The sequence below is a fragment of the Tarenaya hassleriana genome, unplaced genomic scaffold (assembly GCF_000463585.1).
Source record: "Tarenaya hassleriana unplaced genomic scaffold, ASM46358v1 Cleome1, whole genome shotgun sequence".
Taxonomy (NCBI): domain Eukaryota; kingdom Viridiplantae; phylum Streptophyta; class Magnoliopsida; order Brassicales; family Cleomaceae; genus Tarenaya; species Tarenaya hassleriana.
The window spans coordinates 4,467,608-4,490,049 of NW_010960187.1; the positions used below are offsets into that span (position 1 = coordinate 4,467,608).

General features: G+C 38.1%; 5 protein-coding genes and 1 long non-coding RNA gene across 9 annotated transcripts; 1 reads left to right on the forward strand and 5 right to left on the reverse strand.

Moving 5' to 3' along the window:
- Positions 1-380: 380 nt before the first annotated feature.
- Positions 381-5,896, forward strand: LOC104810802 (synaptonemal complex protein 1-like). 2 transcript variants are annotated; one of them, XM_010537227.2, is made up of 19 exons: positions 381-619; positions 707-756; positions 1,081-1,288; positions 1,369-1,494; positions 1,650-1,748; positions 2,221-2,897; positions 2,985-3,233; positions 3,320-3,448; positions 3,576-3,644; positions 3,728-3,838; positions 4,183-4,290; positions 4,375-4,485; positions 4,563-4,649; positions 4,746-4,841; positions 4,931-5,038; positions 5,129-5,215; positions 5,330-5,392; positions 5,495-5,599; positions 5,806-5,896. In XM_010537227.2, exons 1-18 carry the CDS (start codon positions 475-477, stop codon positions 5,594-5,596), a joined length of 2,625 nt encoding a protein of 874 aa, XP_010535529.1. In that variant the 5' UTR covers positions 381-474; the 3' UTR covers positions 5,597-5,599; positions 5,806-5,896. The 2 variants fall into 2 exon arrangements, with proteins under 2 accessions (XP_010535529.1, XP_010535536.1); XM_010537234.1 differs by having other exon boundaries at positions 571-619; positions 707-833.
- Positions 5,897-6,284: 388 nt separating this feature from the next.
- Positions 6,285-6,698, reverse strand: LOC104810815. Its single transcript, XM_010537245.2, has 2 exons — positions 6,557-6,698; positions 6,285-6,471 (listed from the first exon to the last, which is right to left on the reverse strand). The coding sequence occupies exons 1-2, from the start codon at positions 6,677-6,679 to the stop codon at positions 6,295-6,297; spliced, it is 300 nt and encodes a 99-aa protein (XP_010535547.1). The 5' UTR covers positions 6,680-6,698; the 3' UTR covers positions 6,285-6,294.
- Positions 6,699-7,059: 361 nt separating this feature from the next.
- On the reverse strand, positions 7,060-10,532 carry LOC104810822 (putative pumilio homolog 7, chloroplastic). Of its 2 annotated transcripts, XM_010537266.1 has the most exons (6): positions 10,314-10,532; positions 8,555-10,193; positions 8,294-8,456; positions 8,017-8,180; positions 7,671-7,926; positions 7,060-7,349 (listed from the first exon to the last, which is right to left on the reverse strand). In XM_010537266.1, exons 2-6 carry the CDS (start codon positions 10,087-10,089, stop codon positions 7,245-7,247), a joined length of 2,223 nt encoding a protein of 740 aa, XP_010535568.1. In that variant the 5' UTR covers positions 10,090-10,193; positions 10,314-10,532; the 3' UTR covers positions 7,060-7,244. The 2 variants fall into 2 exon arrangements, with proteins under 2 accessions (XP_010535568.1, XP_010535560.1); XM_010537258.1 differs by having other exon boundaries at positions 8,555-10,532.
- Positions 10,533-11,544: 1,012 nt separating this feature from the next.
- On the reverse strand, positions 11,545-13,220 carry LOC104810835. 2 transcript variants are annotated; one of them, XR_771343.1, is made up of 3 exons: positions 13,006-13,220; positions 12,227-12,403; positions 11,545-12,142 (listed from the first exon to the last, which is right to left on the reverse strand). It is a non-coding gene; the product is annotated as an uncharacterized LOC104810835 (long non-coding RNA). The 2 variants fall into 2 exon arrangements; XR_771345.1 differs by having other exon boundaries at positions 12,223-12,403.
- A 1,564-nt stretch (positions 13,221-14,784) lies between these two features.
- On the reverse strand, positions 14,785-16,152 carry LOC104810844. The gene is given in 2 exon segments (XM_010537287.1): positions 14,785-15,345; positions 15,440-16,152. Coding segments are annotated over 2 exon segments (1,017 nt in total). The 5' UTR covers positions 16,119-16,152; the 3' UTR covers positions 14,785-15,007.
- A 3,430-nt stretch (positions 16,153-19,582) lies between these two features.
- On the reverse strand, positions 19,583-20,745 carry LOC104810852 (F-box protein At1g78100). The gene has a single exon (XM_010537300.2). It carries the CDS (start codon positions 20,690-20,692, stop codon positions 19,721-19,723), a length of 972 nt encoding a protein of 323 aa, XP_010535602.1. The 5' UTR covers positions 20,693-20,745; the 3' UTR covers positions 19,583-19,720.
- Between the last annotated feature and the right edge of the window lie 1,697 nt (positions 20,746-22,442).

Below are 22,442 nucleotides of genomic sequence, written 5' to 3' on the forward strand. Positions count from 1 at the left end.
GAAAGAAAAAACTATACTTGGATGAATGGTAAAATGATTCACAAGTGTGTATAAAGTTGGAAAAATATATATATTATTTTTTAAAAATAATAAAATTTTAAAATAAATTATTTGTCAGAAATATTTTTTTTAAACTAACCAAAATCAACACAAGTTATGTTTATTCATCAAAACATTACAAATATATTTTTTGAAATAGATAATTGGTGTATTTTTTTTCCGGTTTAACAAAAATTGGTAAAATTTCTGATCACTTCTCCCGTACATGCACGCGACCTTGTAGCGCGTGAAGCAGTTTGAAGGAGCTAGCCGTTGGCCGCTTATAAACACCGGAGAGCTTGGCGCTCAACTTCATTTGCAGATTAATCTCATACTCGGGCTGAAATTCAAGAAGCGAGCGAGCGAGGGAGAGAGAAAGAGAGAGATTTTCTTCCTTTTATTCTTACGATCTCGATCTCCATCTCCAATCTCGAAATGCAAAAGTTAGGGTTTCCGTTGATAAAGAGGTTCGATCAGCACCGATCGGCGTCCGGATCGGCAAACACGTTCTCCTTCTCCTCCCGCCAGCCTCCAGATTCCACCTCTTCTGGAAGTTTCGCAAATTTGAAGCTTACTGCAGGTTTTTTTTCGTTTTTGAGATTTGTGCTCGTCCTCTTCCGAATTCTTGCGATTTTGATGATAGCCTTCTGTTTTTCTTCGTCTTCAGAGAAATTGGTGAAGGAACAGGCTTCTATGAAAACTGATCTCGAATTGGCGGTATTTCAACTGTTTTCCCGCTTTCTACTTATGTTCCCTGCGTAATCATGCTTATGTTTGATGGATGTAGATACGAGGTATGTTACTAGGGTTTTGTTTACGCTTTTCTGCTCAGCATTTGATTTTCAATCGATTTATGCATGGAAATTCGGATTTTCAGATTTTTGTTTGCTTTGGTATTATTTGATCATCTGCACGTGAATTTTCTATTCCAGAGGATTTGTGACTTCTTGGTTGGAAATCCTGGTCTTTTCCCTTCCAAATCAATTGCTGGGCACATTCTGACTGGAATTTGAACGAAAATTGTTTTCCCCCATGATTCAGAATTCTAAGCTGAAAAAGTCAATGGACCATATCCGTGCCTTAGAAGAAAAGTTGCAGAACGCTTTTAATGAGAATGCAAAGCTCAGAGTAAGGCAAAAGGAAGATGAGAAGCTTTGGAAAGGATTGGAATCCAAGTTCTCTCCGACAAAGACTCTGTGTGATCAACTTACTGAGACTCTACATCACTTGGCATCCCAAGTTCAGGATGGTAGGGATAGATACAACTTTTCTTTGGATTTTATTTTTTCTTATGCTTTGTTGCTTTATCTGTTTCAACTTGGCCTACAGCTGAGATGGATAAGGTGCGTTGTGAGAGCAAAATTTCTGCTAGTTCGGAAGCAATAGACTCTTTAAACAGGCAAATGCAAGAGCTATGTTTAAGATTAGGTGCCGCAGAAGAAAACATCAAAAGCCGTAAGTCCTTGTTTAACGCTATTTTTCGGTAATGTTTACCAATACTGTAAATAATAGAAGTCACTGCAGTAGGCTTCTTATCACATTACTTCAGGGCTCTCTTTCTGAATCTTACTGGTATCAATGTTAGTTTAATGTCTAAGTCAACCATGCAGGTGACAATGAGCTGGAGGAGCTCAAGACTGAGAAAGAGCAGATGAAAAAATGTTATTTGGATGAGCAGTGCCGAACAGCCAGTCTCATCGAGGAGAAAGGTAAAACATCTGTTATTTTAGATTGGCGTTGTGATTTATCACCTGTAGTAAAAAGAATTGATGGTAGAGATGGTTTAATTCTAGATTCAAATTTGAAGAGCTCAATTATATGACAATGCAACAGATCAGGATCTTTTCATTGGGCTGTATGTTATGTAGTAGTCTTTTACCTATTGGAAACAAGATAGATCATCACGGGTTTCTGGCTTATATTACAGAAAGTTATTCAGAGAAAGCACACTTGTTCGCGTGGCATTAACCTTCTTTTATGCCTTGAATCTTATTTTTTTTTTAAACTAAGAGCTGTGTTTTTTAGTCGTTTGCCTGTTAAGACCGGCGATTTCATCTTGGAGTAACATATCTAATGAAAATAAATTGAACACCACTATGGTTTTTCTTTTTCCCACCACAACTTCATGATAAAGGTATTTGGATTATGATCTCTTCGTACTTTCTCCCTTCTTAATGGCAGATGCAATGATAAGGAATTTTGAATCAACCAGTGCTGAAAGGAAACTCAATATTGAAAATTTGAACTGCCAACTCGGGAAGGTGGGCCATGAGTTAAGGATGAAAGATGATGAGATCAAATGCCTTGTTGCCATCCAGGAGAAATTGGAGAATGAAAAGAGGAAAGCTCAATTAAATGCGGATGAACTATCTGAAAAACTGGTTAGCTCAGGCCAGGAGGTCAAGAAGCTTGACGGATTTGTCCATGCAATAGTATCAGAGTTCGGTGAATTGGACAAAAAGAACTTCAACCTCATGGAGAAGTTTGACAAGCTAAATGGTCTGTATGACACTTACTTCCTCTTTCTCCAAAAGGAAAGAGATCTTGCTTCTGACCGAGCTCAAAGGTCATTCCATCAATACCACAACAAGCTCTTGAGTGAAACTTCACGGAAAGAAGCCTTGCAATCAGCATGCCAAGAACTAAATGAAAAAATAGTTGAACTTGAGAAAGCAAAAGGGTTCGTAGCGTCCCAACTTGCTGAAGAACGAAGCACTGCAAAGCAGACAATCAAGAAACTGGAGTCAGAAGCAGAAAGTCTTGCTTCAAAAAACATTGAAACAGAAACAGTGATTTCAAAGCTGAAAGAGGAAATAGAAACTTTGCTGGAGAATCTGAGGGCATCAGAGAATAAAACGGTATGGAATTCTCAGTTATCTATGTGCATTGTTTTTATCCGTGCATACTTGCAATGCTAAATCTGTAATTTTTTTTTAATCTTACAGCATGAACTGTCATTAAAAATTTCGTCATTAGAGTTGGAGAGCAAAGAGCAGTCTGAGAAACTGATGTCTGATACTAAGACTAAGGTTGAACAAATAGAGATCTTGCAGAAAGAGAGCGAGGACTGTCAGTTGCATGCAGATTCATTAGTGAAAGAGGTGAACCAGCTCCAAAGCATCTTAGAGGAGAAAGATCTGATTATCCTGCAGTGCAAGGAGAATGAGAAGAAGCTAGACCAACACATCACAGAGGTTTAGGAATGATATGTTAACAGGACATGACTTTATGTTTTTTTATCCTCCTTTTCAATACACTTCAGATATGAATCCTTCTACAGGACAAGGCGTTGCTGGTTGCTGCTGAAACCAAGCTTGAAGAAGCCAAGAGACAGTACGATCTGATGCTGGAGAATAAACAATTGGAGTTATCAAGACACTTGAAAGAATTATCTCAGAGGAATGACCAGGTATCTATGGAGCCGTTTCTCCACTATAAACTCAAAGTTCTACCTCAAGGATTGTTCAAAACCCTTACCTAAAGCCGGATTTAATATGCAGCAAATTTTCAAACTCAGTTTTTCTGATATTGTTTAGGCAATTAACGAGATCAGGAGGAAGTATGATGTGGAGAAACAGGACATTATTAACGTGGAGAAGGAAAAGGTTTGCTCACATAGCATAATCTGTTGTTGTAATCTATTGAGCAATTGATCATGTTTCTGTGATGTTTTTCATTCTGGCCTCAGGTTGAAAAGGTTGTCAAAGAATTGTCCATGAAATATGATAAAGAACTAGCAGATTGTAAAGAAGAATCAGGGAGACAGTTGCGGACTGTTCAGGAGGAACATGCTTCTCTGGTATGTACCACACATGCATAATGCATTGATTGCTGATCCTTTTGAGCTACATCACTTGACCATCTAGTTAGTTTGTCTTTGAATTTCAGTCCTTCAAATGAATTATGATGAGTTTCTATAATTATCATCACCCATGAAGGTGCATAGCTTATGAATGCATCAGAAGGAACTTACTGAGAGTTCTACCTCTCATAATTAACAGGACTAATTCGAGTTTATTAAATAGATATCTGAGACAAAGATCTTTTTGACCCTATACCTTTTCCATCTTGATCGTTATCACACTATGTGTCATGTTGAGTTAGAAACTTCTGCGAATTAACTGATGCCCACATGTTCTGCAGATCATTAGTATTAAGCAGGACTTTGAGAATAAGGAGCTCAATCTTAAAGCAAAGCATGATGAGGAGATGAGGCGAGCTCAGATTCTGGCTGAAAATGAATTGAAAACGGTATCTCGGGACATTATTCCATAGTTTAATAAATGTAAGAATATGGAGTCATTTGTCTAAAAATAGTTTTTTAGTCTTATCCAGAGGATAACAGCACTCAGGAATGAGCATGAAGTTCAGTTGAAAGCGTTCAAGTGTCAGTACGAAGATGAGTGCAGGAAGCTTCAAGAAGAATTAGACCTTCAAAAGTCTAAAGTAAACATTTCTTTAAGCACCACTTTTAGATGAAACTTTAAGCATTTCAACTAATGGGCTCTCTTTCTCTCTTGCAGGAAGAGAGGCAGAGAGCTTTGTTGCAACTGCAGTGGAAGGTTATGAGTGACAAACCACCTGAAGAGCAAGAAGTAAACTCTAAGAGGGTCAGCATGAAAATAATACGTTTACCTACCATCTATGATCCACCTCCAAAATATCAGCTTATATTATTACACTAATAGTTTTTATTTCTCTTATAGGAGTATTCAGTTTCATCCATAAAAGTTAGAGAATCACGTCCCGGTGGTAGCAAAAGAAGCCAGCACATATCAGTGAGGGGTGACGGCGATGAACAGGCAGGAGAATAACAGGCCATATTACTTTGTTTCTATGTTCCTGTTTGGCCAAGTCTACACATGAATACATTCTCATGCATTGAGTGCAGGATTCCCCTTTTGTCAAGGCAACAGGAACACCCGTGTCACAATTGCTTAAGAAAGTTGAAAATGCTAACACAGGGAGCATAATGAGCATTCCTAAGCACCATCACAAGGTAAACATCACATCACGTCCTTTACACTACTTAGCGTCATCCCCGCCTCATTCCATTTTTTCTTTTTTTGTGTGTGGTTCAACTTGGAAGGTAACTCGTCGTGAGTATGAAGTTGAGACCAATAATGGGAGAACAATAACAAAACGGAGAAAGACAAGAAGCACAGTCATGTTCGAGGTATGCATATAAAGCTTATCCCATTATTAAGATATATTTTCAAGACCCATCTTCTCCAGAGCAGTGTTTGACCTTCCACTTTTCTTGGAACTGGAAACCCCTTGATTGGAACAGGAGCCACGAAAACACAAGGCAAGGACTACACCTAGAGCAAAGACCCCCAAAAGTATCATTAAGGTATGATACTTTCAATTTGCATAATGTTCCCTACTTATCCTTTCCTCTCATTCCTTTGATCTGAAGTTGGTGAGATATATATATATTTGTGTCATGCAACAGGTAACAACCACAAGTGGGCCTCCACGCTCTTCAAATATAGGCGACTTGTTTTCAGAAGGCTCCCTCAACCCATATGCTGATGATCCCTATGCATTTGACTGAAAGGTATATATATAGTATGCAATCAAGAGATTCACCAAACAATCCAGCATCATAATAGAGTTTCTTGTGTTGAAGTAATCCGTTTCTGTGGGCTCATGAATGGATTTAAGAGCAAACACCCTACCATCTTTTTCTGTTCTCTGTTCACAAGTCATTTTCTTGGTAAATGATTTGAACATATTTTTTCTTTCTTTCTTTCCATCTTTCAGGGTTTACATACAGGGCAAGTTGATGCCAATCCCATAAGACAGTTGATCACAAATGCTTTCTATACTGTTTTTTTTCTCTCTAAAGGATGGAGCTTAAGAGGAGCAACATAGCCTTCCAAAACCCGCCCATCTTCGGCAATTTGTTGGGAAACCTTCCCTCACCCCTGAATCTGTCTCTTGTTTACAGTGAATTTTAGACACAATAGTTGTGGAAGTTCATTGATAAGTACCCCTTAAGATGGTACTCTTTCTTTTAACATTTCCAAATGGCGTTCAATGACAATACTACAACCTCCATTTTGTAAGGGAAGTTCGCCCAACTATTAGAGACATTGCAGACGAATTTTACAATGGTTATAAGAAACATCACAATCCCTCCCACATTGAGGGAAAAAGAGAAACAACATGTAGTTTCCAGAAGCATGTTTCTTCCACAACAGTCAGTATTTGATCATTCATGGTGTAATGTAGTTTCTATGAATTTGTGGATCAGAAAGGGATAGACGAGAGAAAGAGGATCAGAAGGAAGGTGGAAATCAACAGAATCAAGGTGACAACAAGAAGCAGCTCCATCAGTCCGCATAACCTCATCCTCTCCCTCCCTGCTTTCTCCCTTGCTAGCCTTCTCCTCAGATCCCCCATTTCTCTCTGCATCTCCACTTTCTCCTGCTTCCATAACACCAACTACACCGATCATTCACGACCCTATTATATCCCCACTCACACATAAGAAGGAGAAGAGTTATGGAACCTCTTCATCGGCGCCCATGGTGGCCGCCTGCTTGCGTGAAGACGCCAGCGTATACAGAAACATTGCTGCTTTGGCGCATCGGATTGCAGCTCGCGTTCTCTTTGCTTCGTCTTTGCTTGTCATCTCCTCCACTTCTCTCTCTCTCTCCTCTATGTTTCTCTTCTGGAATTTTGAATCAGAGTTTCAAATTTAAGCGCCCAGATTTCGAAAAAGCGCGGGAATGGTATCGCAACTAGACACGTGTCGATACACCATTGGTGTTGGATAAGAACTGAAACACATGGTTTAGTAGGGCCCATTTCTAGTAATATTGGGCCGAATAAGGCCCATATAGTATTCGGAAGCGTGATCCGTGTGTATCATCACCATTGATCATGCACCGAAACGTTACGATTTGTTGTTGTTGACACAATATCTAACATAACTGTGTGATAGAGACTTGTGTTGTAAGTACATAACCATTTTAATCGTAACATAATGCGAAAAATTTAATCTCCATGAAATTCCACATTAGAGAAGAAAACACAATTAGATGAGAAGAAACAACAGGAAACGATACAAAACAAAGAGTGTTTTGTCAAGTTTTGGTTTGGGTTATTCATGGAACGACAACCAAAAAAAAAAAGGGGGGGCCGTGGGGAAGAAGGAAACAACAACAAAGATTGGAATTACAGTCGTACGAGAGTCTTCACTTCTTCAAGAGATTCCTTGAGAAAATCCTCTTGCAGTACGGATTGTTACGGAGAATCGAATGAGGTCTTACAACTTCCACGATCGAAGCATGAAGAGGGCCCTGTCCCACCCCCATTCATTCCCCTGTTAGTTTCTACGATAATGCGTACGAACTGACCACTGCATGATTTATTTACTTAACCAAAGAAATGATCTCAAGAGTATGAACGTTATTCCCCACCAGTTTATGAACATTCCTAAATGATTACTTCCATACTTGACGTCCTCTTTACCGTTTGATCAAATGTTTGCATCGGTTAACTAGCCGAGCCAGTTCACTTACCCTTAAAGCTGGTCCAGATTTTACTAAACGCATGATCTTTTGTATAGTGCTTGTGTGTATGTACACAATTATACTGGCAGACTTAAAAAAAGAGCGTACCTTAGCGACAGCAAGAGCGGCTTGGATGACAAAGTTGGCAAAAGGGTCTTGAAGAAGCTGATCGAAATGAGGAACAGATACCAATTCACGTATGATCTGAGGACGGCTCTCGGGGCAGTAGGTGAGGCATCTCTCCACCACGTGGCTGCTAAATTTCTGCATGGAAAGCTGCACGTAATGCCCTTTTAACTGAGTCAGCATCGTCGCTATGGCTGAAGGAACCCTCAGTTCTATGACAAACTGGACCGCATAGTTCCTGCATATTGACCAAGATAAAGTGTATGGATTCCTCGTTGATCAAATCCGTTACAGTAGGTTCTTTTTTTTTAGTCCATGAGATTGTTACCCGAAAGGGTCTTGGGCTAGGAGGAGACTGTTTCTGGAGATTTCAGAGATGAGCTTGTCCTTCTGCTGTCCGATGGAATGAGCAATGCACTTTTGCAGAACGCAACAGCCATGTCGATGGGTTGCGATGTCAGCACAGAACTTCGTGGCTGCATCAAAGATGAACTGCAAACAGATAAACACGAAAAAAACGGTTCATAGATTGGATTTTAATAGTTCAGAATTCTGGTTTTCCAAGATCAAAATCATTAGTTGGAATGAAAAGGTGGGTGCTTGACCTTGTTGTCTTCCGTACTAAGGCACTGCAAGCAACGTTGAATCACGTGATTCCCATTTAAATCCTTGATGAGTTCAAGGAAACCAGGTCTCAGAGCCAATTTCACCAGCGAAATCTGCTTCCGGGTTTTGATTGTTTCGACTAATCTCTGGACAACCCGGGTACTAAATCAAAAACATTGAAAACTGCTAGTTTAGTATTGTTATCACACAATGGCAGAAACTGATCTAAAGATAACAGAAAGATCTATGAAGGAGATTACCCGTATGCGTTCAAGGATACCCTGATAAGCTGTCCAGGTTCTGCAGTGGCCAAGAGGATGATCTCGGTCCTTTGTTCTTCAGTACAGACATCCAACAGTTTCTGCATGAGGTAATTTCCAAAAGGGTCCATCATAAGCTCAACGACATGATCAATAACCTCGTTGAATATGATCGAGGCAGCTTGAGCATTTCCCTCATCAAATATCCTCTGCAAGAATCGGCAACCGTGCTGATCTTTAGCCATCAAGTACACATAACCCTGGATTTCGGACATGTTTAGCAGGCATGGACGCAACTCTGTGTTGCCAAGACCCAAGAATGTCCGGCCGCTTCTCCTAGGAACCATCGGTTGAATCGGGTAACCTTCCGCGCCATAGTTCAAGCCTTTACCTTGCATGAACAAACTGTCGTCACAACTGAATGGCTCCACACCTTTAGCAGAAACCATCGACTGAGGAACTCTGGTGTTTGGCAATCCAACAGTATCTTCACAGAAGAATGGCGGAAAGTCCGTTGCTTTGAAGCTCATTTTGTGAGAAATGCCCCGTTGCGCCATATGCTGAGAAGGGAATGGGTAGACTGGCTCCCTCCCTCGGTTTGAACCCCACCTGAACAGGTCCAGACCGGCAAAGGGTTCGTTGATGTGAGGGCTCACATTGCCTGCGTAGCTCTGCCACCCGAGTTGTTGAGAACTGTCGAACAAATCTGCCATGTAAGGATTACTATAAGGGTTCAGCAAAGGAACGCTCATGCCAAGAATGTTTCTCTTATCATTCTTTCTCTGGTCGAATCCAGAATTGCTCTGGCTGCTGTATAGACCAGTGTTCAACCAGATATTCTGTGAGAAGTTATGATCATTAACACTAGACCCTTTTAGATTATTGAAGAATGCAGGCTGATCAACACCAAAACTGGAGGGAACCCCACACGGAAAGCCCCCGGAACCAAATCCACCATTGTTGAATCCATTAAGCCGTTCACATTTTTCCAGGTTGTAAAGTGGATGTTCCGTGCCGGGGATAGACCGGAGACCATCTGCCTGATTCTCGGGTCGTCCATTACGAGCCTTCTCTTCTTCAAAATCGTCCCTGATGTTCATCAGATAGAGATTTTCGCAGAGACCCAGATCATCAGCCAGATTCTCATCATAGAAACTATTCAAATCCTTATGAAACAGTCCATCAGAGTGATGACCAACCGTCGAAGCATGATAGTACTTAGCGGTCGCATCGGACGGAGGAGAAGCGAAGGGAGAACCACCGTTGGAGGAGCCGAACCCCTTAGAGAAGGAGCTCGAAAGAGAATGATCGGAAGAAGACCGGTAAGAGACCCTACTCGAAGATGAGACTCCGCAGATGATATTTTGGGGAAAGAGATGGAGGTTCGAAGAGTGTGACGAGGTTCTGAGGATCTCCTCTAATGGGGGAGGAGAAGGAGGAGAACGGGACGGAGAAGAAGCGGAGGAAGCTTCTGGAAACTCATTCATAATCATCATGGCAGTGGTCCTTGTCTCTTTCTCGTATTTCACAGACATATCGCGAGCCACAACACAGTGATGTTCTTCCTACAGAGACACCCACGAGAGTAACAGAGGAGAGTCGAAATTTTTAACAGAAACCCAAAACCCACATCACAATTCTGCAGAAGAAAACAAGGTTTCGAGAAAATAGAAACGGTAAGGGTTTCGAAAAGGAAGAAGAAGAAGATGATGGTGACGATTACTGTTTCTCCATATCAGTGGCGGTTCTCTGATCTTACCAAGGGACTCTTGGCATTTTTTGAAATCACGAGCCCGGCGACCGAGGGGAGAGGTGATGGTGAAAGAAGGGCCTAGGGTTCTTCGTGTCGCTACGGTTATGGAAGGAGAGGCCGTACAGTCGTCCTCTTGCTCTCGCTCACGCCATTAAAATGATGATTCGGAATCGCACAGTCGCATACAAGAAGAGAGAGAGAGAGAGACTTGGGAAATGGTGTGTATTTTCTGTTTCTTTTGTGTTCTTTTATAAACACACTTTTCTTCAACCATCTATAAAAGCATTTTACTCTCATGAATTATTCCAAGGAAAAACAATGCATTATTTTTTTTGTAGGATATGTTAATAGTTTCTACTTTGGGTAATTCAGTATTCATGGAGTGGATAAAAAAAAACTAATTAAATATTAATTTTATAAGTAAAAAAACTTTTAACAGAAAGCTATTAAACCTCCTTGATTTACTCATTCTACGTTTTGATCGGTTTTCTATTTTGACAGATTCCGTTCTGAGATTCGCTAAGTGTTTTTGGATTAGACTAAATCTCTCGGGATTAACACTAATCATTCCTCAAAAATATATTTAAAATTGTTAGTTTGGTAATAATAATAATCATAATAATAATAATAATCAGAACTCCAGATGAAACCATTCGAGAACTTTATTTAAATGAAATCGTACGGAGATAACAAAAATACCTAAACATTAGGGTGGAAAAACTCAACTTTCCAAAATTGGATAGCTAAGTTTTCTCCGACCAAAAAAAAATCCCTTATTGAAACCCGCTTCTGAAATAAAAATCGGACAATATATATATATATATATATATATATATATATACACACACACACGAGTATTTCGGATTTTAGTTATGTTTAGATTTCTTTATTTTTAAACTTGATATTTTATTTTATAAAAGTTATATTTATTTAAATTAAACAAAATAATTTGATTTCAGATTTCTTATGTTAAATTCGGGATGTTTAATAGAAACAATATCCAATTATATTTTAGATAAAAATCGCATAATCTACGAAACATCCTCATCATTTCCTAGTAAATGAGAAATTCTTCAAAGATTTCCGCAGAAGGCATCGATTTATTAAAGGTTAATAATTTAGAATTGAATTCTCTCTTTCCTTTTGCCATATTTCACAAGGCAAACGCGCAAGTGAGGTTGTTTGTGGCGGTCCATATCAGTCGTAATCAACATGTATCTTTATTTTCCTTCATCCATCATTTGCGACCTATATTTATATTTATATTAATATTATACAGAGAGTGTGTCCAATAATCTAACAAACCCGAGATATAAAACAAAATCATCAAATTAAATTTGCTTTGACTTGGGCAGAGGGTGAAAATGATTGCTTGCGAGCCAAGAAACTTCCGTCGAATGCTTCTCCCTCGCAGTTTCCAGTCCGTCCCCCTAGTCACGCTCGCAGCACCAAAATGCGTATAAAACGGTGAAAAAAAGTCACAAGCTTTATGAACATACAGAACCATGGTATCAGAGTCCGAACCCTAAAACAGGAACGAATAATCAAACAAAAAAATTAACGAGACCCACGAAATGATGAAAGAGATTGTAGTAGAAAAACCATCAAAACATGGCCGGATGCTTCTCCCTTAGTTTCGCTTTGCTCATATGCTTTTCCGTGTAAGAGAAGAGGGCGAGACATCGCCCTTGATTATGACAGTCCTTCGGATTTCTATGTATTTTGCATCAGACAACTGCTTCTTGAGCTCTGCAGCATCTGCTTCGGTATCTCTGGCAGAGTTGTCGGTCGGCCATTTAGGGGATACGCTCTCCTCCCCACCAAGTTATATGGGTCTGAATGTAATCAAAACTACATCTTAAGAGTAAAATACAATATATTTTTGAACTTGGAAACACAAAACTTGAGGAGATACCTACGTGATACATGGGCCATTTGCAGTAGAGGAGGCGCTGGAAACCTCTGACCCGTCATCTTCTCTGTTGCAGGAAAATATCCCACTGCCAGTTATCTCCTCCATGTTATTTTCATAGCATGGTTCTCTGCAGCATCCCAATAGTTTCACAATCCAGCTAAAATCGCCGACATAAAAGCCCCTGAGACATCAAAGAAGGCGTATGGCAAATGAGCATAACAGATCAGTTCGACCGAGTTCAAACAACTAACAAGACCCAACCCAGAGTTCTGTATGGCCGGTTGTTCAGAAGTCCCAAATGTCTGATCAATTTTCTCCATCATCCAAGCACAAAGAGGAAAGGATGAGCCCATCCAATGTTTCCGTACCAAATTTTCCACCAAAAAGTCAATATTTGTTTTGAAAGTACACAAAGGGATCCACATATAGTTTCAGAGCAGCAACAGGCACAGAATACCAATTAACGAACGTGATGCTTAGTATGTGAAACCACGGAATAGAAGCTATTGATCCTGAATTGATATCCAAGCAATTGACAAAGATCACGAAAACTCAATACGGCGAATTCAATCCTCCGAACGAGCAAATCCATTACGCGTCCTATTGATTTCGATTATCAAATGCTAAGAAAACGAAATCCCAGTACACGCTCAAATTATTAGTTGTGTTTGTTGCAACCGACATAGAAAAGGGGGGGGGGGACAAAGAAACCACAGGAAAAACGGAGAAACATTACGGATCAAAGCACGGAAAGAGAAGAAAGAAGGAATGGAGGAGTCTCACCCAGGCTCTCGACCTCTCCACCCGTCACTTAACCTCCAAACACCACCTTCCTAATCCCATCCGACAGCTACCGTGATTTCCACAGGAAAACAAAAAGAAAGGCGTAGAACATACCAAATTGTAGAAATCAAAGCAAATCGCGAGGAGATGGAGGCGGCTCGTTGGGAACGTACAGCGGTGGACGGAGGAACCGACCAAATCAGCAGATCTGCGGTGGGCGTTACCAGCGGAAGATAATCTCACATTTGGAGTCGGTTCAATTTAAATGGGGTTTGTACATATTTCATACTTTTTTCCATTATTAAAAAAACCGAATTACAAGTTTTGGGCCCAGACAGAGGCCCATGTGAAAATCCATCAAAACTAAAAATAAGCAGCAAGGCCCATGTTTTTTCTTTTGACTGTGGATAATTCAATGAAGTGATTGTAATATCCCAAATATGCATCATTTCGGTTCAAATTTCTAAATTTAATCTTCAAGATATTTGGGTTTTGAATAATTTCAAAAAACTTGCAAAAAATCATGTAATATATTCTCTTTTTGTTTTAATTCGTCATGACTTTATATCACTCGCTACAAATGTTAGTACCGTTTTCCTATGCATTGTTCATATATTCATTAAAATAACAACATCCATAAATAATAATTTATCTACATTGGAAAATTTTTACAAAATTTTACTAATATTCAGCGTAAAAATCTAAAAATACTTTTTTTAGGAAATATTTTCCCTCATGCGTGCCAGTGCCATATTTTTTTTTAAAAAATTGATGAGTTTCAAAGATTTTTCTTTTAAATTCAATGCCCAGCTTTTAATGGAACCCTCCGATCTGTTCCAAACGTGGGAGTGTAGTTTCGGTTTCGTCCAAAGACTCCGTATGGTTTAGAGGCTTATAAAGAAGATTCATTAAAAAAAAAAAAAAGGAAGGCATGCCTAATCAAAGAGATTTAGTGCAATGATGGACGCTACGCTGCAATGATGATTCATTATTATGATCCCAAATCTTTTTCATTTCCTTTTTTATCTTCTGGTAAGTATAATTCTGATTCCTTTTTTAATATTTGCCAAAATCTTAATCTTCCCGTAATTATTATTGGTTCTGTTTAAACTTCTACTAATCGAATCTATTGACCTTCCAGGGTTTGACACATATCAAATATGTAAGACTGCTTATATTAAATGTGTATATTATTCATATATGCTTATATTAAATTGGTAATTCGGATAATATATATCAAACGGGTATTTGAACAAGTGTTGGCCGAATTTGGGGAAGTCTTTGAGAGTTTTCGTACGAATTTTTCTAAGAGAAACAATAACGCTTTGGGTTGGCTCGGTTTTAAAAAAGGAGTCGAAAGGTATTTTGACCATTTTTACGTTTATTTAATAAACATATTTTATCTATTTCTTCTTAGTTTTTCTGCTATTGCTGACAAACAAAAAAATCAAATAAATAAACTGTTTTTTTTTCTTCTGAAACATAGAAACGATATTCTCTCGTCGAATTATATCATAAAAACCTTAGTTAAATTAAATACTGTAATTGTTTAAAACAGGAAAAAAAAAACTGCCGCAATTACACCAAAAATTGGAGGAGGGCTTGATTCATGGTCCCAAGACGTTAGGCACATGACTCTGCCTTTGCTACATTTTAAGTTTCGTGGAACTCACTGTACGATTACAATAATAAAACGCACCAAAAATATTTAAACGAGTTATAACAATAGAGTTCATGATGAAACGAAAGTTTGAATTCATGCATACAATACAACATGAAGAACACATAAAATCAAATATTTATCCATTGAGCAAGTTTCTGTACACATTGTGAAGATCATCAAACACGCGAAACGGAGAGTGGGAACAAAACCTTCAGAACATATAACCCCAGAGATAGATAGATACTTAATAATACACATATTATATATAAAAAAACACTTGTGAAAGAAAAAAAAAAGAAAAAAGATTGTTTGATGAAGAAGACGATGAAGGATCGATGCTCATAATTTCTTCCAGCTTCGGCTTTTGGACAAGGCATCTTTAATTCCTCCGACAACCCAAGTTTCCTTTGCGATGTCTGCAGATAGTCTGTAGAATTCTGTGTCGTATCTCATCACCACCAAGTTCATCTTCTCTTCCTCCATTAACGACCTCAGATCCTTCTTCTTCTTCTTCTTCTCTTGATCCTCTTCATCTCCTCCTCCTGTACTTTTTAGTGTACTTTCCACTTCTTGTTCCTTCTTCTGCTCTTTCTCTTTCTCGTTTCTCTGTTCTTCTAACCAGCTTTTCGCCGGAGCCGACCTGCATCTCATCAGAAGCAGCGCGTTTGGCGGCGGGAACGCCGGTTTCCAAAAGGGTTCATCACATAGTTTATAAGGTCCCGGACTACACACAGTTTATAAACACCAGATCGGTCAGATGTTGGTGCGTACCCGCCGGTTCCGCTTCTTATTTGTCGTTGCCGATGTTGCGGAAATCGCAGGATCCGCGTTTGCGTTCGCGTTTTGCGTCGACACCGTCTGTCTGATTCTCCTGTAAAACCATGAACCATTTCGAGAACACAGTCCTTGAACCCTCGTCCTCTTCCTCTTCTTCTTCTTCTTCGTCATCCTCTTCGTCGTCGGTGGTTACATCGTTCCTAGGAAACGATCCGAAACACCGGAAATCGAACCGAATGTTTCTGAGGCACGTCAAGAAACCCATCACGTCTTTTTTGAAGCCGAGGAATCTGCTCTGAGATCTGCTGTTGTGTATCCTCTCGATCTCTTCCATCACAGACTGCCAGTTCTTGCACGCGCCTTCCCCGGCGGGGCGTTTGCTCGGCCGCACCTTTATCTGACCGGCGCAAGTCACCTTGGGAGATGTGGGCTCAGCGATCTCTCCGGCGGAGGATGGGGAGCCCATCAGCGTGGAGCTCTGTTTCGACCAAAGCATAGGACTTGCGCCGGGGTTGAGCTTGCTGACGTGGCGGCGGCTCTTGGAGACAGACGACCGAGCCGGGCTGCAGATGGGTTTCGGGGCCAACGCCAGGTGGGCTCGTGACGGGAAACATACCAGCAAATCTGCAGAGTATGCAGATCCCGACCCTCTGCCTCCTTCTCTTCCTTTCATGGCCTCCTCTTGGGGTTTGGATTCCAGATCTGATGGAAAGGTTGGTTGTTCTCCGAGAAGATGTTTTCACTTTGAATTTGTTCAAGTGTGTCGACGGCTCTCCAATGTTCAAACTTTTATTACTTTCTTTTTAATGGAAACCCTTTTTCGATATAATAATAATAATAATAATAATTATTATAAAAATAGTTGTGCATCGATCTTCACCAACTGTCTTTTTGTTGAAGACATTCTTGACATGTGGATGCGTATATATATCAAGACATGGGTCAAAAAGTGAAGTTACTCCCATCGTTAACAGGAAGCTTCTTGACTGAATCATTCATTTTAAGATTCGAATTCAGACAGTAACCATACCAGACGATGTCCACTGCTTTTCCACTGTAATATTCACTATTTCTCTTAGGACTTGCAATCTTTTAATATCTAAATTCGTTTATAAACTTTCGTGCCATAAGAATCATACAACAACATTGAAATTAAATACTGTAAAATAGACAATAATGTGACTACCAAAACGATCAAATTACATATGATATATTATATATAACGTTCTACTGCTAAATATACATACACACACGCAGAGTTTGTATGGTGCAAAAATATTTCATAATTTAAATAATTATATATATATCGGTTATATATATCGGTGATAGGAAAGGTATATCGGTAAAGTATCTCATTTGTCAGGTTATAGTCGAATTGCTCGATTATATCACTGTTGGAAAGGTTTCGTGACCTTTACTTTGCCAACTTCACCACTCACACACACACACATATATATATATATATAATATATACGGCATCATACTATATATTTTTTCCCATTTGCATGACAAAAAAAAGGAAGAAAAATAAGAGAGATGGGAAGGGGAGGAGGCTTGCGTTCATAATGCAGTGATACCCACGAGCTTTGGTGTGTGGTCACACTCACGTCCTCCTTTGTTGTCATTACACTCCCTAACGTGCCACCTAACTATATAATATATGATTTTCTTGTTATAAACTCTTTTCCCCATATTCTGATCTATTATTTGAACCGTACAGAAAATTAACAGAAATTTTAAGAAACCATTGATTTTCTATCAAACACTAATGTACCATCGGTCCATATGTTTTCTATAATTATTTTTAATATCTATTATATATTAATTTTATCATTAGCTTTTAAATATTTTTTCATAAAAAAAAAACTAAAGAGATCAGATTGGATCTTGAGCTTAATTTCATCAACAACGATGGCTAACGTGCTTGAGAAACCCGATCAAGTAGTTGATCCGCGGCCAATATTTGGAAGTTTAAAATTACAAAACAAAGTTATTAGATTATTAGTTAAATAACGAACATTTGCGTGGATGGTGGACCGTCCCTACTTAGAGTTTCACATTAGACAATGATATGATGAGCACCGTACATTATAATGAACAATAATATGCAGAGGGCTACATATAATCATTTTTATTAGGGTATAAAGGACTTATTCTTATTTACTCACCTAATAATGCATCAAAATTGATTATATAAAAAAAGAATTCGTCCTTAAAATATCAGCATATTTTATTTTTATTAGAGATGTATATTTGCCTTATATGTAATATACAAAAACTTTGATAACAGTAAATCAATGAGTTATATGCGTTGCAATGTGGATTTAATCAAAAGTATATGATAAATAAAAACTAAAAAACTAAAAGTTACTGCTTTCTCATTCTATTTAACTTTGCAAAAAAAAAACATTTTTTAAATTTGTAAATTGACTATCATAAAAACCAATTAGTTCCCATGAAAAAACAAACTAAGAGCATCTTTGGTCTGTTATCAATTTATCTATAATCTATAAGATTACCATTATTATTAGTGTAAGAACTGCTTATAATTCTCGATCTTTAAAGAATATCAATATTTGTTTTTGTTCTTTGGCAAAAACATCTGAAACTAATCAATGATTTGGATTAAAGCATCATTTTAGCCGAAACTGTAATGATATTATTTTCTTCATCATTTGCGAATTTTAAATTAAACTACAAATTTATGTGGGGGAAAGGACCACACATTTGATTAGAGAGCAGGATGCCGTTTACTGTTTAATTAATGAAACCAACTTCATTTAATGATGCAACCCGATGGCTACAAATATGATTACTATACATTACAATAAGTGATATGGACCGATCATATATCAAGGGCCTTTTCTCCCCTAACCAAATATTTTGTTGATTCCTTACTCTAATTTTTTTTTAAAAAAAAAATCAAATTTTCAGATACCTATTTGGTTTGGAATCCTATACAGGAATATTCTTGCAGATATATGTAAACGTGGATTAAAGAGAACCTAATAATATTTAATTTTATTTAAATCAATTTCTATTTTAAAAATCGATTAGATATCATTTTCTTAAAATCAAATTAATCCAACCAAATAGAACCGAAAACGAATAAATATTATCAGAAAGACCAAAATAAAAAAAAACTTGGAGAAAATTGAATCCGGTCCAACCTCCCAGCGATTTCAAATCAATATAATATTTACAAAACCTACAAATTCTAATTAAAAAAAAACAACCTAATAAAAACCATATATTTAAATGGGGTTGGGCTTATATGGGCCGTAGAGAAAGGCCTCGTGTGGTCTCTGCCCTATAAAGTTGTTTTTCTGGTACGTTGCCTTGTTCAGTTTGCCAAGGACTTTTTCTGAAATGACGCTGATTGAAAATATTTGTTTTTTTGGTAAGTTTCTTTTTTTCTTTTTATTCTTTTGGTTAAGATTATTACAAATGGAGGAGGATATATTTCAAACTATAATTTGTAAGAGTAAGAGGTAAATAAATATTTAGACCCACTATTATAAAGACAGTTATTTTTTTGTTTGGGCATTGCCTGCCGTTGGATTTTCCTGCTCAATAGTTCAATTTTCCCAAACTTTTTTTACTTGATTGTGACAATTTTGCTGTTCATAATTCAAAACGTGTTAAAAAAATATTATTTCCGAGAGTAAGGAATGAAGAAGTTCATGTGATAGTTTTCCGGCAAAACGCCGAACAATTGAACATACGAAGTGGAAGATCAATCGGACCATTCGGAATGTTCTACTAGCTATCAAACGGAACCCTATGATAGAGTATCTTTGCTTGCAGATTGGTAATATTTGACGCGAGACGTTAGAAATTAGATCGTGATAGTTTTTTTTTTTAAAGACATATTATCATTTTCATATGGTTTCACTATCTTTTATCAAAAACAGAAGTTGGGTTGTAAATTTTTGGATATAATACAAATCACCTTGAAAACCAAAAAAGAAAAAGAAAAAGAAGTTCATGTGATTTAGCCACCGAATCTGATTGGATCAAGCGTCTCTCTTTTGATTACATATATATATATATATATATATATATATATATATATGTGTGTGTGTGTGTATATAGTGAATATAATGGAAAGGGTAGGACCATAATAGATGCCAAAATCTCATATCGACCGTACTAAAGCTGCATCACATTCACCATGGGAAATAAATCGTGGCATATCACAACATATACAACCAAACAGAATAAGACACGTTGGAAGAAAAAGCCCATCACAAAGCCCAGTAGTAGGCCCAATAGCTAAAACGAATTCATTTCAAGTACATTTCTCCTACGTTTCAGCAGCGCCGCAACCGCCTCCCCGTACATACAGTCGCCGCCCATATCCCCCGCGAACGCCTCTGCCGCAAGATCATCATCTCCGGTAGCCCCGCTTGGCCGGACCACCACCAGCGTTGCGCCCTCGAGACATATCCCACTCTTCAGCCGCAGCGACGGCGCGTGCCTCATACTCATCCTCACGCTCGGCACCACCGTACGGCCCCTCTCCACCTCCCCCACGCGCTCACCGCCGTCTTCTCCGTCACGCTCAGCCGCCTCTGAAGCGTACTCCCTCAGCCCCTCCGTGTCCATCACCACTGTCCCTTCTCCTTCCCTGTCTCTCAGGACAACTCTCTCCATCTCTTTGTGCTCCTTCGCCACTTCTTTCATCCGTAGGTGACGCGCTGATGCCGCCATTAACGCGCTTACCGTCCACACCACGCGCGTCTTCAGCCCACTCACAAACTCCACGTCCGACTCCGCCGTACCTTCTCTCTCGCCGGAACATTCCTTTGAAACCGTCACGGAACGGAACGCGACGATGACGCAGCTCCTGAGGGTCTTCCCGAACTCCGCCTTCCACTTGACGGCGGCGCCTTTCTCGAGGTTGATGTCACCGCCGGGAAACTCCACTTCCAGATTCTGGATCCGGTCAAACCCGGAGAGGATCTGGGCCGGGTTTTTCGGGGGCCGGGTGGGGTGGACGGGTCGGGGGAACAGCGGGAGGAGGTCATGAAGGGACTTGAAGAGTGACCGGAAAAAGCCGACAACGGGAGAATCGAACTCGGTGTCGGACTCGTGGTCGAGTCGGAGGAGTAGAGACTCGGACTGAGGAACGAGCGAGTTGAGCCGCTTCGACACGGAACGACATCGTATCAGCGTCTTTACGTCACCGACTCTGTTCAAGATGTCCAATACCAGAGTATCTGGCAATCGATCAAACAAGTCCATCGATTTTTTTTCCTTTAAAAAAAATTGGATAACTTTGTTTTGAAAAAAAAACTTTTTTTGTATTATCTTCCGTTTCGATCCAGACAGTGTTTGGTTAAATAGCAAAGTGAGACGACCGGTTACCGGCAACGTAGGACCCACATTGCCGCCTTTTTATTAGAATTAATTAATAAAAATAATTAAATGTGGTTTGATTTTGTCAAACGAGACATCAACCATTGCATTTGGTGCTTATGCAGCGAACAGCTTCCTTCATCGACGGCCCATCTGCCTTAATCCTGCTTAACGTTAGTTTATTATATAACTTTTTTTTATAAATAATATTGGATTTCAAACTTCAGAATCAATTTATGAACTTTTATACACGTTGTTAAAATATTTGAGAGATTTAAAATTTTGAATTGTATAATATACACATTTTAAATTAAAATATTTTCTGTGTTGAATGTCAACTCAATTAATTTTTGGTTATTATTCGACATTAAAATTAATATATTTTAATCTTTTCACTCCAAGATTTTAATTTTGTTAACTGCTTTAAATGAAACTAGGCTTGATCCTCTAAAGTCTAAACCATGTAGATGATTTTAATTCTGCAATTTTTTTATCATTCAAAATTACTCACCTTATATATATATATATATATTCTTATAAAAATCAGCCTATTTTTCAAATCCATGTTTTGATGTTTTGGAGAGCTACAACATCCAAAGTGTTTTTTTTTTTTTGTGTTTTACTTCCACTAAAACAATTATATATATATGTATATTATAATTGTGGAATAAAAGTAAATTTCCCAGCAATGTAGCAAACAGTACAACTTCTAAGATTTATATATTATGTTATATTCCATCACAAGTAAAGTAATTCTTATGTGTTTCCGTCAATTGAAAATTATAAAAGTATAATTTGTACAATGAAAAATTAAAAGATTAACTCGATTATGTCATCGACCGGCTCCCATTATGACACCACTTTTGTCATTTCAGATTATCACATCCCTCCATTAATTTTAATTGTTTGAATATTATATATATATATATATATATGCGCGCGCGCGTGTGAGAGTTGAAATAACCAATGGAATTTTAAAACAAAGATTCTTTCAACTAGAGAATAATCCAATAGAATTTAAAATCAAAGGGTTTGTTGAATTCAATTTTTTTATTTAGTTATCAAATGGTATATGCTGTACTATGAAAATTTAAATTACAACATTGTGTTGATACAAATTAGTTCCATAAAAAATTGAAACAAAGAATATTACAGATCATGTAATTTATATGGTTTCTCTAAAATATTATGGAAATCTATTAATATTTTAAAGGGGAATATTTTACTTAAGGGAAATTAAGTATTTAATATTCTAAATTCAGTCCCTTACATCTCACCCGTGACAAGGACTAAACTATATATTATATAGATTCACACGGGCAATGATTAACTAAGACTGATTTTAATCATTGTTTGTTATATATTATTATTGGCGAATTTTATATTCACCCTTGATATAGACGGGTAACTAAAATCGATTATAAAAACGAAATATACAAACCGTAATTAAGCTATTAGAAAATATGCAAAACAGAGTGGAAAAATAAAAGAATATGGGAAACATATGTGTGTATATATAAATTACTTACCAACTTTTATTTTACAAAAGAAATATATATAAAAGACAAAAATTGTTATATTAAACGGTGAATGAACAATATATATTGCTAAAAGACAGTGATTAGGAGTATTAATA

What these genes read in the sequence shown, in the direction of transcription:
- LOC104810802 (XM_010537227.2), top strand. Translation starts at nt 475, where the DNA reads ATGCAAAAGTTAGGGTTTCCGTTGATAAAGAGGTTCGATCAGCACCGA. An exon ending in AAATTTGAAGCTTACTGCAG is followed by an intron (nt 620 to 706) that starts GTTTTTTTTCGT and finishes CTTCGTCTTCAG; the next exon opens with AGAAATTGGTGAAGGAACAG. An exon ending in CTGAAAATGAATTGAAAACG is followed by an intron (nt 4,291 to 4,374) that starts GTATCTCGGGAC and finishes AGTCTTATCCAG; the next exon opens with AGGATAACAGCACTCAGGAA.
- LOC104810815 (XM_010537245.2), bottom strand. Translation starts at nt 6,679, where the DNA reads ATGACAAGCAAAGACGAAGCAAAGAGAACGCGAGCTGCAATCCGATGC. An exon ending in CCATGGGCGCCGATGAAGAG is followed by an intron (nt 6,472 to 6,556) that starts GTTCCATAACTC and finishes TTATGGAAGCAG; the next exon opens with GAGAAAGTGGAGATGCAGAG.
- LOC104810822 (XM_010537266.1), bottom strand. Translation starts at nt 10,089, where the DNA reads ATGTCTGTGAAATACGAGAAAGAGACAAGGACCACTGCCATGATGATT. An exon ending in GTATCCTTGAACGCATACGG is followed by an intron (nt 8,457 to 8,554) that starts GTAATCTCCTTC and finishes TTTTTGATTTAG; the next exon opens with TACCCGGGTTGTCCAGAGAT. An exon ending in CCGCTCTTGCTGTCGCTAAG is followed by an intron (nt 7,350 to 7,670) that starts GTACGCTCTTTT and finishes GGGGTGGGACAG; the next exon opens with GGCCCTCTTCATGCTTCGAT.
- LOC104810852 (XM_010537300.2), bottom strand. Translation starts at nt 20,692, where the DNA reads ATGGACTTGTTTGATCGATTGCCAGATACTCTGGTATTGGACATCTTG.